The 16,052-nt window shown below is 47.3% G+C and overlaps 1 protein-coding gene across 1 annotated transcript; it reads right to left on the bottom strand.

The window, feature by feature from the left end:
* Positions 1–3,639: 3,639 nt before the first annotated feature.
* LOC309326052 (cathelicidin-related peptide Oh-Cath-like) lies at positions 3,640–9,937 on the bottom strand. Its single transcript, XM_081834588.1, has 4 exons — positions 9,686–9,937; positions 7,168–7,275; positions 5,975–6,058; positions 3,640–5,433 (listed from the first exon to the last, which is right to left on the bottom strand). Exons 1-4 carry the CDS (start codon positions 9,875–9,877, stop codon positions 5,302–5,304), a joined length of 516 nt encoding a protein of 171 aa, XP_081690714.1. The 5' UTR covers positions 9,878–9,937; the 3' UTR covers positions 3,640–5,301.
* Positions 9,938–16,052: the final 6,115 nt, after the last annotated feature.

Below are 16,052 nucleotides of genomic sequence, written 5' to 3'. Positions count from 1 at the left end.
AGAACCTGGGAACCGCTGCGATAAACAACTACCTGACATTCAGAAAACATCTTAAGGCAGCCCTGTTCAGGGAAGTTTTTAACGTGTGATATTTTACTGTATTTTTGGTTTCTATGGAAGCCGCCCAGAGTGGCTGGGGAGGCCCAGCCAGATGGGCAGGGTATAAATAAAAAATTATTATTATTATTATTATTATTATTATTATTATTATTATTATTATTATTATTTCTCTGGCAGCAGTGACAACAGTAGGGACCACATCCATGTCCCTCAAATTCCGCCGCCTGAGGCAGTTGCCTCCGTCTGCCCAATGGACAGGACGGCCAGGGAAGTTGGTTTCCAGCAACATTTAGAAGCTGCCACTTTGGCCACTCAGCATCTTAAAAAGTAGAGACATCACCTTGCCAACAAAGGTCCGTATAGTTAAAGCTATGGTTTTCCCAGTAGTGATGTATAGACGTGAGAGCTGGACCATAAAGATGGCGGATCACCAAAGAATGGATGCTTTTGAATTATGGTGCTGGAGGAGACTCTTGACTGCAAGAAGATCAAACGTATCCATTCTGAAGGAAATCAGCCCTGAGTGCTCACTGGAAGGACAGATCCTGAAGCTGAGGCTCCAAGACTTTGGCCACCTCATGAGAAGAGAAGACTCCCTGATGTTGGGAAAGATGGAGGGCACAAGGAGAAGGGGACGACAGAGGACGAGATGGTGGGACAGTGTTCTCGAAGCTACCAGCATGAGTTTGACCAAACTGCGGGAGGCAGTGGAAGACAGGAGTGCCTGGCGTGCTCTGGTCCAGGGGGTCATGAAGAGTCGGACACGACTAAACAACTAAACAACAACAACAAATTTTGGCCACTCTTGAAGTATGGCAATTTTTCAAGTGGAAAAAACCAACGTGACTTGTGAACAGTTCCTTTTCCCACCCAAATTTTTATTTCTTTTTTAAAATCTTCAAGTATACTGTTGAGGTGATAATGTCCAGGAGCCATCAGGGAGGAGGAAATTTCAAGCGATCGTTTAAACCGTGAGGTGTGGCTTTTACCGCTGGCTTCAGAGTGGGTTGGCACACAGGGCTGGCACCAGGAGAGATGGCTGTTTGGGGTTTGGTTTGTGGCCTGGGTTTCTCTTTTCTTTGGGTAAAGAGTTGTGCAAACTGGGCTTCCAGTTGACTGAATCAGCATGAGGGTTGAGGAACCTTCCTGAACGACCAGTTTCTTCGATGGACCTGATCTAACACTTAGGAAACATTTCTAAATCCCTGGCTTAAAATCTCCAGTTTTGTGGTTGTTGTTTTTTAAAAAAAAAATTATAAAATTTTCAAATTTAACAATAAATAATAAAGAAAGAAAAAAAACCATTCCATTTGAATTATACATCCAAATCTAATCTTTCCACTTTCAGACTTCCTTCAGTCTATCTGGAAATTTTCATGTTTTCACAATTATTCACATTTCTTGCATCTATATTGTTTTGTTTTTTTAACCAAATTAATTAATTATTATAAAACAATATTTCTTTCCATTATTATCCCAGAGCTTCTTGAAAACCTACAAACGTTAATTGACCTTCACATATATTCTTAATATACTCTGTAAATTTATCCCAGTCCTCGGTAAATCTCTGGTCTCGCCGGTTCCGAATTCTGCCCGTTAGCTTGTCTAATTCTGCGTATTCCATCAACTTCATTCTCCATTCTTCTTTCGTTGGGATTTCTTCCTGTTTCCATAAAATCTCCAGTTTCTGTCCCCATCGCTCCTTGCCCTATGCTCACAGGACTGAGAAAGGGGACAATTTATTGTTTAAACTTTGTATTTTGTTGTTTTAGAAAAACCCTTTTCTGTGCACCACGATAGTTCCAAATAGTAGCCAGTTTATAAATTCATTAAACAAACAAGGTGGAGAAATCTCCTTCCTTGGAGGTTTTTAAGCAGATGTTGGATGCCAGGAATTTTTTAGCTGCAATTCCTGCATTATAGGGGATTGAATTACAAGAGGACCTTTGTGGTCTCTTCCAACTCTACAATGTGTTGATTTTATGAAATAGATAATGTTTTCTCTCCCTCATTTCAGAGCCCTGTACACATGTAGTCTCTGTACAGTCGTACCTTAGTTTTCGAAAAGCTTAGTTCACAAACAGCTTGGAACTTGAACGCCGCAAACCTGGAAGTCGGTGTCCCAGTTTGCGAACTTTCCCTCGGAAGCCAAATGTCCGGTTTGGCGTCCGATTGGCTGCAGGATGCTCCTGCAGCCAATCGGAAGCTGTGCTTTGGTTTCTGAATGTTTCAGAAGTCGAACAGACTTCTAGAACACGTTCTGCTCGAAAACCAAGGTCTTGACTACAGAGCCTAGGGCTTGCCGATCAGAAGGTCTGCGGTTCGTGTTAAGTTGTGGGCGAACATATCAGACGACACAGCGATTCTTACAAAGCAGCTCTTTATTTGTAAGCTGGAACAGAACTGAACTGAGGAGCTCAGTCAGCCTGCTTATATAGAGCTCCACTAGAATGCAACAGTAACCATTTTCTGTAACTAGCCAATCACTGAACGTCACTTTCGATCCTTCATTTGCATACAAACTATCCAATCACTGAAGGTCACTGCTGGCCCAGGGTGAGATTTCAGTACATAACAGCTCGAATCCCCGCGACAGGGTGAGCTCCCGTTGCTCAGTCCCAGCTCCTGCCCACCTAGCAGTTCGAAAGCACGTCAAAGTAGTAAAGGACCCCTGGCCATTAGGTCCAGTCATGGACGACTCTGGAGTTGTGGTGCTCATCTCGCTTTATTGGCTGAGGGAGCCAGCGTACAGCTTCCGGGTCATGTGGCCAGCAGGACTAAGCAGCTTCTGGCAAACCAGAGCAGCCCACGGAAATGCCGTTTACCTTTCCGCCGGAGCGGTACCTATTTATCTACTTGCACTTTGCCTCTGTCTGCCCTTCCATGACAAAGAGTTTGTCTGCTCTGCTGGCTTGTGTGCTCAGCTTCTGAAGCTTTGAGTCGCAGATTGATGCAGAACCAAGGACTGGAGTTCGACCGGCAACCGGCCACTGGGCTGGAGCCAACTGGGGGCCTGTCAATTGCCCCCATTCCCTTAGACACATCTCAACAAGCTCATCTAGTCCAACCAAGAAGAATAAATTTTTATTCATCTTCTTGCTTCCAAATAATAATAACAGCAACACACCCACTGTGACCCCTCCTGACCCAGACGGGGGCAGCCCAGCACAGTGCCTTCTAGACGATGATGTCCCGTGGCTAGGAATTATGGGACTTGTAGTCCAACAACATCTGGATGGCACCCTGTCGGTTGCTCCAGGTTTTAGGGACATGACAGTTTTTTCTCAGCCGCTCTTGAGGAACTGCACATCAGGATTGAAAGCATCACCAAGACTTCGTCTACAGCAGCATCTTTGAATTTAATTTGTACAGGTGTGCCAGGCAATGTCCAGTTGCCGGTAGGGCTCTGATTGCAGGATTATAAATCTAAACAGGCAGGAAGTGAAAGGAATAAGAAGGGGGGAAAGAGCAGTTTCCCCACAAGGCCATGAAAAATATCCACTCAATAATAAAAAAAAGACTGGTGTGGTAAATGGAGAGAAGACAAAAATCAGAGCGGGAAACCAAAATAAGAGGGGGTTTTTATGTCAAATCTTTTTTTTATTGAGTTTTACATTGCAAATTTAAATTCAGACATTAAACATCAACATCATCATTTAGAATTGTTTTCTCTTTTAAAAAAATACTCCATTTTCACCATCGTTTTTCGTACATTGCAAGTATTACTCAAAGCGTTTTTATTTTATTTTTTGCATGCAAAATAAAGGGGTTTTTTTTTAAGAAGAGGAAGGAGGAGGCTCGATCAGTCTGCACCAACCACCTGTTTTGAGCTATTAAAACTCCCATTAGCCTCTGCCAGCATAACTGAACTGGGGCACACTAACCCTGGTGGGGTGGAAAGTGAGGTGGACAACAAAAGAGGAACCTGGTTAAGTGGTCGAGGGAAAGGGCAGTAGCTCAGTGGAGGGGACCCAGCTGAAGATTCCAGGTTCAATTCCCCAGTGAGATTCTGGAGCGCTGCTGCCAGTCCGTGCAGGGAACACTGAACCATATGGACCACTGGGTGCAATTCAAAACAGAGCAGCTTTCTGTGTTCCTAAACGACTGGTGGAGCGAGAGCAAAGGATGCTTGGAGCAGCCAATTCTAGTTTTGACTCTGTTGTAAACAAAAATTGCCCTTTTCCTTTATGGGGTATCCAAGAGCCCATATAGAGTCCTTACGTGGGTTCCCTATTGGTAGGAGAGAATAACGGAGGCCGACCGGAGAATATTGAGAAGCAAAGCAGCTAGTAAGCCTGATCTTTATTGATCTGTTGCAACAGGGTGCTCCCCTCACCCGCAGGAGAGAGGAGGGACCCAGAAAAATGGCATGCAAGGCCTTATAAAGACTTTTGAAATTCCCATCCTGTAGATCAAGACCACCCCCAGAAACATCATGCATACATCACAGAAGGGGTGTAACCTAAGACCACCCCTCATATACATCACACCTGCATCACAGAAAAGGCGGTCTAAAACAGAAATTTGAATATTGTTTTTCTCCTGTTGTTGTTTATCTCCTGTCTGGCAGGTTACTTGACTGGATTTCCTGGGGAGCCTGGCCAGTCTTTTGTAGTGATAAATACTTAGTTCCTGGGCCAGGTCACAGGCTCACACCCTATTCAAACACAGACATACCCTTAAGACAGGATTTGTGAAGGAAAAGACAATGGGGAGGGTTTTCCACTTTGACCTTGCATAGAAAATATTTGCTCAGTTTGGGACAGCTTGGGAATCAAAATGGTTCCAGGTCGGTCTTCCTGCGCTGATCTATGTATGTGCAGTTATGAACATTACCATATATCTAAGACCTCAAAATTCCTATCACAACTCCATCCTTCCGGTGAGTTCGGCAACGGCAACACCGAGGAAGAGGATGGCAGGCAGGGAGACCCCCTGGACTAGGTGGAACTAGGAAGGCGGAAAGGTGGAGGCCATCGGAGGACAGAATCGGGTTAGATGGGCAGTGCCTCATTTTCCCGAACGGACCAGCCATCGCCGCTGCGTGTCTCCTCCGGCATGGCTGGGGCTGATGGAAGTTCAGGTGGGCACCAGGTTGATGACCGCTGGCAAGCATTACCAAGGCAACAGGGGGTGGGCAAAAGGAAAATCTGAGGAAGGGTGAACAGGTCGGAATGGGAGAAGGTGTGTGCGAAAGCGACAGAGAGGAGCTTTTCACACGTTCCTCGGGATTTCTCCATCTCAATAGCGAACGGTTCCTCCCACCATTATTCCCTTGCCCTTGAAGATTTTGCGGAAACCTTTCTTGACACCCTTCTTGATCTTCTTAAACTTCTTCTTCAGCCAAGACCGCTTCACCCGTTTGGGCTCAGGCTGCAGAGGAGAGAAGAAAAAGAGCTCTTTTTAGGACCTCGTCCCTCAGCGGGGGGACTGTGGACCACCAAAATGGGCGCCAGCTTGCCTGGTTCGACCTCTCTCTCTCTCTCCTCCCTCTCTTGGCTGCTGTTTTGCTGCCAAGTCTCAGTCCTCCTGGCTGAAATGCTGTGGGATAACTAGCCTCATATAACCAGCTTGCTTAAGTCTAATTAACACATGAAGGGGTTAAGACCATAGAGTGAGCTTTCCTGCCAGGCTTAGCGATGTCCATTTCCTTGTGAGGAATTAGGTAATCAAGCCTTTGTTCCCTTTCAATCTATCTGATGAGCTCAGCAACATTGAAGCTGAGCTGGGGTAGCTCAGCTGATAGAGCATGAGACTCTTAATCTCAGGGTTGTGTGTTCGAATCCCGTGTCTGACCAATTGGGAATTTGTTGAGATCCATGGGGAATTCCTTTCACACATGACAAATTGGTTAAAAGGACTTTCCGACGTCAACCCCTTCCACATTAGAAGGAGCCCTGAAATACTGTCTTACCTCGTCCTCTACGGCTTCACAGGTGACAATGGCCACAGGTGGATTCTCAGCCAGGAAGTAAAAGCCGGAGCATTCCTTGACCACCTGCAAAGGGAGGAAATGGGAGGTAAAACCAAGGTTGGTGCCAGGAGAAGCCTCCCTCTTTAGGGGTAGGGCTTTGCATGCAGGTAGCCCCTGGTTTGAACCCTGGCACAGGGTTCACCAACGTGGTGCCCAGGGGCCTACCAGTGTGCTGTGTGTGTGTGTGTGTGTGAGAGAGAGAGAGAGAGAGAGAGAGAGCGCGCGCGCAGGAAGTATAGGAGTGTGTAATAATAATTTAATAATAATAATAATTTATTATTTATACCCCGCCCATCTGGCCGAGTTTCCCCAGCCACTCTGGGCGGCTCCCAATCAAGTGTTAAAATCAATACAGCATTAAATATTAAAAACTTCCCTAAACAGGGCTGCCTTCAGATGTCTTTTAAAGATAAGAAAGCTACTTATTTCCTTCACATCTGAAAGGAGGGCGTTCCACAGGGCTGGTGCCACTACCAAGAAGGCCCTCCCTTCAGATGTGACTTCGTACTGACATGACGGCAAGCATGGTAAGTCCATGCGCTGAATGTGTGCATTTGTTGTGGCAACTGTGAGTGTGGCACATGTGTGCAGTGCAAGCCTGGGTACGTCCACACATTGGCACAAGACTAATGATGACTACGCTGGTGTCAGGATGCTGTTAGCAGCTCCCGGCTGGTTGCCCAGGAAAGTACAGTATAAAGACAAGGAAAAGCTTCTTAATGTCCTTTTTCATTTCAGTCTTTACAGAGGGAGGCCATCAAATGCAGCTGAAACTTGGGAGGTTCAGAGCTGTAGTGATCAGGTGGGATTGCTATGAGGAATTATAAAAAAATAAGGAGCAAGCCATTTGTGTCAGCAATGAAAGCCTTGTGTTGACTGGGTTTAAGCCATTTTGATATGATTTCTGATCAGTCCACGCCTCTGTCTTGATGCTTGAGAAAACCCTGTGGGATTATACCTCAAAATACCAGTTGCTGGGAATTTCAGAAAGGTAGGGTGCTGTGATGTTCAGATTGTGCTTATGGGCATCCCATAATAGCCGCTGTGAGAATAGCCTGCTGGACGTGTCCTCGAAAAAGCAGCCAAGTCATGGGCTGAAACAGATTCCTCACCCCCACTTTGCCCGGCCTTACCCCTCCGTCTCTGAAGCTGCATTCCTCCACGGGGCGTTCCTCCTCTGCCAGGCACTCGGTTTCTTGGATTGTGAAATTCAGCTCTTGGGCGCTTTCAGAACTCGCATCCTGAGACAAATAAGAGCAACCAAATCAGAGCTGATAGTCCAAAAACCTCGTCTGTGACTAGTGGGGAGTGCGATTGATATCACCGAACCGGTTGTCCTGATTTGCATCAACCGTTTTGGGCAGGTGTGTTATGAGAATTATAAGGTCTATGATGTAAAATAAATGTGCATAAATGTACCAGGCAGACACATACATAAATACATAAACCACATGTCTGAAAACAGTACAGTCGTACCTTGGGTTACAGACGCTTTGATTGTGTGATTTCGGGTTGCGCCCTGCGCCGAACCCAGAAGTACTGGAACTGGTAACTTCCGGGTTTCGGCACTTGCGCATGCGAAGAAGCACCGAATCACGCCCCTCACATGTGAAGACACGGCACTGTGGGTTGCGAACGCTGCGGGTTGCGAATGTGCTTCCCGCGCAGATCACGTTCGCAACCCGAGTGTCCACTGTACAGGAAAACAGTCCTAAGTCATTTTTACTCTTTCAGTGACCTCAAATATTCCTCTGCAGTTTGGATGGAAATGGGAAAAGCCTCCCCATTGCCTCTGTGCTCACAAATCCTGCCTTAAGGACACATTTGGGTATGAATAGGGTGAGCCTGTGACCCGGACTCAGGAATTAAGTATCTATCATCACAAAAGAATGGTCAGGCTGCCCAGGTAAACCCATTAACAGGTTTCCTGGCGGACAGGACTCTGCTGTGATGTATGCATGATGTTTTGAGGGGTGGTCTTGAGTTACCACGGGACACGGGTGCCGCTGTGGGTTAAACCACAGAGCCTAGGACTTGCCAATCAGAAGGTCGGCGGTTCGAATCCCCGCGACGGGGTGAGCTCCCATTTTTCGGTCCCTGCTCCTGCCAACCTAGCAGTTTGAAAGCACATCAAAGTGCAAGTAGATGAATAGGTACCACTCCGGCGGGTAGGTAAACGGTGTTTCCGTGCGCTGCTCTGGTTTGCCAGAAGCGGCTTAGTCATGCTGCCACATGACCCAGAAGCTGTACGCTGGCTCCCTCGGCCAATAAAGCGAGATGAGCACCGCAACCCCAGAGTCGGCCACGACTGGACCTAATGGTCAGGGGTCCCTTTACCTTTACTTGAGCTACAGGGTAAGCAATTTCAAAAGTATATATAAAAGTTTGCACACCAATATGTTGGGTTCCTCCTCCTTTCATGCATTGCGGTGAGTGAGAACCTTGTTGCAACAGATCAATAAAGATCAGGCTTACTAGCTGCTTTGCTTCTCAATATTCTCTAGTTGGGTTATTCTGTTATTTTCTTCTACTGATGGAGAACCTACATAAGGACTCTATACGGGATCTTGGGTACCCCATAAGGGAAAAGGAGCAGTTTTTTTCTTATAACAGTAATCACATTATATTATGATAAGGGCTGATCTGAAGAGTTAAGTGATTCTGATTAGTTCAGGATAATGACATTGGGTCGCAACCGCTATGATTGCAGTGCTCCTTCGATTGATGAATAGAAATGTATACAGTGGAACCTCGGTTTTAGAACGTAATCCGTTCCGGAAGACCGTTCAACTTCTGAAACATTCGAAAACCTAGGATCAGTGGTCTGGCTGCAAAGTCATTGTGGGGGAAATGAAAAATGAGCCTTGGAAGCCGTTAGACTTTTGAGGCACGTTCGAAAACAGAAGCAATTACTTCCAGGTTTTTGGCGTTTGGGTTCCGAATTATCCGGCTTCTGAGACGCTCAAAAAACAAAGTTCCACTGTAATCTGGAAGTGTATGAAAAACATTGCTTGGATGTTTGTTCTTTGCAGCCTTCACCTTATTTTTGAGACTGTCCCTAGGCATTTGTCTTTCAATAAAGGCCTATATTTTCACCTGGAAAGTGCATCCTTTTCTTTTGGGTTTCTGTGAGGGATGCCTCCAGCCTAGGAACCCCCTTTTAAATTTCTCCAGCAGTACCAGAATATGGGAGTCAGATACATTGAGCTCCTTCCTTCCTTCCTTCCTTCCTTCCTTCCTTCCTTCCTTCCTTCCTTCCCAGAGGGAGGATAGAAACAGATGCACAGGTGGCCTTAGGCTAAATATACACCATACAATCAAAACACATGACCTCCCCACATAGAATCCTGGGAACTGTAGCTTACCGCTCTCAGAGAAACAACGCCCAGCACCCTTAACAAACCACAGTTCCCAGAATCCTTTGGTGGAAAGTCAATGTGCTTTCAAGATATATAGTCCATCCACACCCTTAGCATCTCAAACCTGCCTTCTGGTTTATAAAACCCCAGAACGTGCCGTGCACATTGACGGCGCATGCCAGCCTTCCCCAACCTGGTGCCCCCAGATGTTTTGGTCCTAGAAAGCACAGCTGCAGCCTGAAACATGTCCTCTGGGACACCAGACTGCAGACATCATCGCAGGTGGACTTACCCAGTTTGGCTGAGGGGCGGCTTTCAGAAGCCGATAGGTGAAGTCTTCGTCTGCTTTTTGGTTGTACAGGTCGACAGCGAGCGCCGCGGCGTCCTCGTAGCTCAACAGTTCCTTTGCAGGAGGCAAGACGGTGGTTGCGGCAGCTGCCCCAATCAAGAGCAGGAGTCTCCAGAAAGAGCTCTCCATCTTCATCGCCTCCGATCTATCCCTTCTGCCGGTGGCTTTTGGGAGCTGAGGTAGCCTGTTGGGTCCAGGAGTCTCCCTTTTTATGTGCGGTCAATTGCATGGATCGGGTGCTGATTGGTCAGCGGCCTGGGGTTTCCCCCGCAAACCGGTGACTCAGTTCCTATGTGCTCATGAGAAATTCCGGCGCCCAAACTTAAGCAACATGGAAACATATTTTGTGGGTGGGAGGGAGGGGGAAGGTGTCCTTTAATGTTCAGTCTGGGAACTGGGCTTGGCCTGAGAAGTACATGAGGAAGTACATTTCATACAAGGAAGGGGCTTTTTTAAATACAGGTTGCGCCTTTTCTCATTTGAACAGCTCTTTCGAAGTTAACCTGTAACTGGAAAAATCCCTGCACTCCTCGGCTTGCGAGCTAATAGGCACTTGTGGGCAAGCTATGTGGCAGATGCTAGGAATGTAAGAACCTTCTGAATTCGGTCAATACTGTGTCCAGGGCAGCTGTCTACCGGCTCCATCTGGTACGCAGGATGAGACCCTCCCTGCCCGCAAACTGTCTCGCCAGAGTGGTGCATGCTCTGGTTATCTCCCGCTTGGACTACTGCAATGTGCTCTACGTGGGGCTGCCTTTGAAGGTGACCCAGAAACTACAACTAATCCAGAATGCGGCAGCTAGACTGGTGACTGAGAGCGGCCGCCAAGACCACATAACACTGGTCTTGAAAGACCTACATTGGCTCCCAGTACGTTTCCGAGCACAATTCAAAGTGTTGGTGCTGACCTTGAAAGCCCTAAATGCCCTCGGCCCAGTAGACCTGAATGAGCGTCTCCACCCCCATCATTCTGCCCAGACACTGAGGTCCAGTGCCGAGGGCCTTCTGGCGGTTCCCTCACTGCGAGAAGCCAAGTTACAGGGAACCAGGCACAGGGCCTTCTCGGTGGTGGCACCCGCCCTGTGGAACGCCCTCCCACCAGATGTCAAAGAGAACAACAACTACCAGACTTTTAGAAGACACCTGAAGGCAGCCCAGTTTAGGGAAGTTTTTAATGTTTAATAGGTTATTGTATTTTAATACTTTGTTGGAAGCCGCCCAGAGTGGCTGGGGAAACCCAGCTAGATGGGTGGGGTATAAATAATAAATTATTATTATAATCAGGAGCTGAGCACAAAATTGGACCCTCCAAGTGCCCCTATTTTCCAGGAACAGTTCCGGATTTACAGAGGCCGTCCCAGTTTCTGATTTCACCCCAGAATGTTTTGTTTTCCTTAGAACATCCCTATTTCCATCGGAGAAATGTTGGAATGTATGGAGTTATGCGACCCCTCCTCCACCCCCCCCCGAGCCAAGGAGGTAAGTAACTAGACAGCCTTTAGAAGACACCTGAAGGCAGCCCTTTAAATGTTTTATTATGTTTTTATACATGTTGGAAGCTGCCCATGGTGGCCGGGGCAACTCAGTGAGATGGCTGGGCTAGAAATAATAAAATTTTTATTATTATGGAATAGGTTACAGGGGTCCGCAGGCTTTTTCGGCAGGGGGCCGGTCCACTGTCCCTCAGACCTGGGGGGGGCAGACTATATTTCGAAGAAAAAAAATGAATGAATTCCTATGCCCCACAAATACCCCAGAGATGCATTTTAAACAAAAGCACACATTCTACTCATGTAAAAACACCAGGCAGGACCCACAAATAACCCAGAGATCCATTTTAAATAAAAGGACACATTCTACTCATGTAAAAACTGTTGGGAATCATTCTGCAGAGAAATAGTAGGGATGTTTGTACAGTGGTACCTCGGGTTAAGTACTTAATTCGTTCCGGAGGTCCGTTCTTAACCTGAAACTGTTCTTAACCTGAAGCACCACTAGAGCACGATTTCTGTTCTCATCCTGAAGCAAAGTTCTTAACCTGAAGCAACATTTCTAGGTTATTGGAGTCTGTAACCTGAAGCGTATGTAACCTGAAGCGTATGTAACCTGAGGTACCACTGTACCTTTAAGAACAGTTTCTGTGAGCTCTGGACTGATTGAGTACAGCTGGCCATGACTACACAAGAGAAAAGCTGCAGCTTGAACTCTGCATGCAGGAAAAACACCCACAAGCTTTGCTGTTTGTTGTTTTGAAATAAAACCTTTATTTAATTTGGTTTTACACTGGTCTCATGGTGTCATAGTCTCTGTCATCTGCTACCAGTGGAAAATCCCCCTCTAACAAAAACAAGCTGATTCCCGGACCGTCCGCAGGCCGGATTAAGAAGGCGATTGGGCCGGATCCGGCCCCCGGGCCTTAGTTTGCGTACCCATGGAATAGGACGTCCCAACCGGGGAAATGTTGGAGTGTATGCAATGGCAGTACCCCCTCCTGTTTTTCCCCAGCAATAGACATTCGGACCATAAAGAAGGCTGATCGCCGAAGAATGGATGCTTTTGAATTCTGGTGCTGGAGGAGACTCTTGAGAGTCCCGTGGACTGCAAGAAGATCAAACCTCTCCATTCTGAAGGAAACCAGCCCTGAGTGCTCACAGGAAGGACAGATCCTGAAGCTGAGGCTCCAAGACTTTGGACACCTCATGAGAAGAGAAGACTCCCTGGAAAAGAACCTGATGTTGGGAAAGATGGAGGTCGCAAGGAGAAGGGGACGACAGAGGACGAGATGGTGGGACAGTGTTCTCGAAGCGACCAGCATGAGTTTGACCAAACTGCAGGAGACAGTGGAAGACAGGAGTGCCTGGCGTGCTCTGGTCCAGGGGGTCACCAAGAGTCGGACACGACTAAACGACTAAACAACAGCACAGACATTCAGAGGCACCAGGGCTCTGAATGTGGATAAAGCCCATATTCAGGGCCAGCCAATATATTTTGGCACCTGCGGCAGCCCCCCAAATAAAAATAATATTGCCTACCAAAAAGTGAGTGCTTCGGGGTAACCCTCCAGAGCAGTCCACTTCATCTATCTGTAACTATTCAAGGAGTAGCCATTCTGATTTGTCTGTGGGGAAGTCAAAGCAAGTGTTAACCCCACAGCACATTTTCCAGTAACTTTCTTATTGCAAAGAGGCTGTCTTTTGGGGAAGTGAGTTTCTTGCACAAGGCCTCCGTCCCAACCAGCTTTAACTGTGCACCCTGAATTTGCCAATATGTGACTGAATCTCAGCCCTAAACAGTGGCAGCCTAGAAGTCCCCTGTCTGTCTTCCGAGTAACACACACTAAAATCTTAACAAGCGCCCAGCGTCTTGCTCTGCTTTCCTTTGGACCCCATCAGCGAGGCTGAGAGGGGGTCTTGTCATCTGGGCAGCCCAGGACCTTCAGGCACACTGCCCAGGCTTGTGCCCCAGAGAGGTCACTTTGGTGATGCTATCGCAGCGGTTTGACTTCACCGCTGGAGGCGCACGCCATTTTCTCTCAAAACAGACGGATGCCAGCCACTCTCCAACAGTGGAGCCTCGCCCTCTTGGCTAGTAGCCTCAAGAGGTCCAGAGGGTGCCAACATGAGAACGGGGCCTTTTCTGCACTGGCTCCCCATCTGTGGAATGCTCTCCCCAGGGAAGAAGAAGAAGAAGAAGAAGAAGGAGGAGGAGGAGGAGGAGGAGGAGGAGGAGGAGGAGGAGGAGGAGGAGGAGAATAATTATTATTTACTATTTATACCCCGCCCATCCGGCTGGGCTTCCCTAGCCACTCTGGGCAGCTTCCAACAAAATATCAAAATACTGTAATGCATCAAACATTAAAAGCTTCCCTAAACAGGGCTGCCTTCAGATGTCTTCTAAAAGCAAGAGAGTTGTTTATTTCCTTGACATCTGATGGGAGGGCATTCCACAGGGCGGGTGCCACTACCAAGAAGGCCCTCTGCCTGGTTCCCTGTAACTTCGCTTCTCACAGAGAGGGAACCGCCAGAAGGCCCTCGGATCTGGACCTCAGTGTCCAGGCTGAACGATGGGGGTGGAGACGCTCATTCAGGTCTACTGGGCCGAGGCCGTTTAGGGCTTTAAAGGTCAGCACCAACATTTTGAATTGTGCTCAGAAAAGTACTGGGAGCCAATGCAGGTCTCTCAGGACCGGCGTTATATGGTCTCAGTGGCTGCTCCCAGCCACCGGTCTAGCAATTTTAGTTTTGACAGATATACACAATTTTGCAATCATGTTTCCCTGATACGATGCATTTTTGTTAGTTATTTTCACCCATATCTTCTTTTTTATGCCCCAAATACAGAGCTTTCCAAACATTTCATATTTCACACTTTTCAGACATGCATCACTTCACAGCACAGAATTTCAGTTTTACTAACAAACCGGAGGTTAAAGTAACCCCTTTCCAGCTCCGGGAGGAGAGCGGGGAGCGTTCACAAGACATACCTACACACTGCAGCCAACACACCAACGTGTCAAGACACACAGTTTGGAAAGCTCTGCCCTAATATATGCATTTCTGCATCTAGTGTTTGGTGGGATAATGGCACCTCAATAAGAGATGACTTTTGAAGGACAGCTGTGTTTCAGTTTGCATATTATTTTGGAAAGTCCAAATTCAATTAGAATTTAAATGTGTATTGAATTGAATTTGTCCTCTATTCCTCACTATGGTCTGTCCCTAAAGCTAATGAATAGCCATCAATTTGCTGAAGCTAAGCAAGTCTGAATCTGGTCAGAATCTAGATGGATGGATGAATGGAACCACCCAGGAATCACTTTGGGTTCCATGACAGAAGAAAAGCAAGATACAGTGGTACCTCGGTTTACGAACTTTATCAGTTCCTGAAGTCTGTTTTTAAACCAAATCCATTCTTAAACCGAGGTGTGCTTTCCCTGATGAGGCCTCCCGCTGCCGGTGCCCTTCCACTGTTCAGCTTCCGTTCATAGACCGGGGTAACGTCACAAACTGAAACACTACTTCTGGTTTTGCAGAGTTCATAAACCGAATACTTCGTAGACAGGACTGTTTGTGAGCCAAGGAAAAAAGGTAAAGGTAAAGGGACCCCTGACCATCAGGTCCAGTTGTGGCCAACTCTGGGGTTGCGGCGCTCATCTCGCTTTATTGGCCAAGGGAGCCAGCGAACAGCTTCCGGGTCATGTGGCCAGCATGACTAAGCCGCTTCTGGCGAACCAGAGCGGTGCACGGAAACACCGTTTACCTTCCCGCCGGAGTGGTACCTATTTATCTACTTGCACTTTGATGTGCTTTTGAACTGCTAGGTTGGCAGGAGCAGGGAACGAGCAATGGGAGCTCACCCCGTCGCGGGGATTCGAACCGCTGACCTTATGATCAGCAAGTCCTAGGCTCTGTGGTTTAACCCACAGTGCCACCCACATCCTTCAAATGTAAAGGATAAAGGTAAAGGGACCCCTGACTGTTAGGTCCAGTCGCAGATGACTCTGGGGTTGTGGCGCTCATCTCGCTTTACTAGCCGAGGGAGCAGGCATTTTGTCCGCAGACAGGGTGACTAAGCCACTTCTTTCAAAACCAGAGCAGCGCACGGAAACACCGTTCACCTTCTCGCCGGAGCGGTACCTATTTATCTACTTGCACTTTGACGTGCTTTCAAACTACTAGGTTGGCAGGAGCTGGGACCGAGCAACGGGAGCTCACCCTGTCGCGGGGATTCGAACTGCTGACCTTCTGATCGGTAAGCCCTAGGCTCTGTGGTTTAGACCACAAAAATGCAAAATGATACAGAATTCCTACATGGCTCTCAGAGTCACCTTTAGGAACTTGCAATTTTCTCAAGGGGTTGGTGGGAACGTACCCAATCCTTCAACCAGATTTGCATAAATCCCAATCTTCTGCATATTTCACATGTAAACGTGGAGATGAGACCTTTCCCCGCTAGCCGGTGTTTATTTTCTGGAACTTTCCCAGGGCATGTTTGGCCGTTCCAAACCCCTCATCCATCATTTCATGGGCTGGGCTCTGCAATGCAGTCAAAATCGTTCCAGCCCCAGGAACACATTTTTCTCACCAGAGGTGCTTGAAGGCACGTGAACACAGTTACTACAGAATCTCTGGCAGGATGAGTGCAATTTTTCAGCCTCTCGTGGGTTTTCCCCCAAGTCCATACACATTATCACAATGACTTCCCCACCCAGAAAAATTCCACTTTTATATCAGAAAAACAAGCTGCTTTGTTGCCTAATCAGACGCCCTGTTCTTCCCCTGGTGCTGTGCATTCGTGACTGGGGTTTTCT

Source organism: Podarcis erhardii (assembly GCF_964252035.2).
Source record: "Podarcis erhardii genome assembly, chromosome: 12".
NCBI lineage: Eukaryota > Metazoa > Chordata > Lepidosauria > Squamata > Lacertidae > Podarcis > Podarcis erhardii.
Note: the sequence above shows the minus strand (reverse complement) of the source record. Positions and strands in the feature narration are given on the sequence as shown.

Excerpts from the sequence above, each read along its gene's own strand:
- LOC309326052 (XM_081834588.1), bottom strand. The coding sequence starts at position 9,877 with ATGAAGATGGAGAGCTCTTTCTGGAGACTCCTGCTCTTGATTGGGGCA. Across the intron at positions 7,276-9,685 it reads CCGCCCCTCAGCCAAACTGG|GATGCGAGTTCTGAAAGCGC; the intron begins GTAAGTCCACCT and ends TATTTGTCTCAG. Across the intron at positions 6,059-7,167 it reads GCAGCTTCAGAGACGGAGGG|GTGGTCAAGGAATGCTCCGG; the intron begins GTAAGGCCGGGC and ends CTCCCTTTGCAG.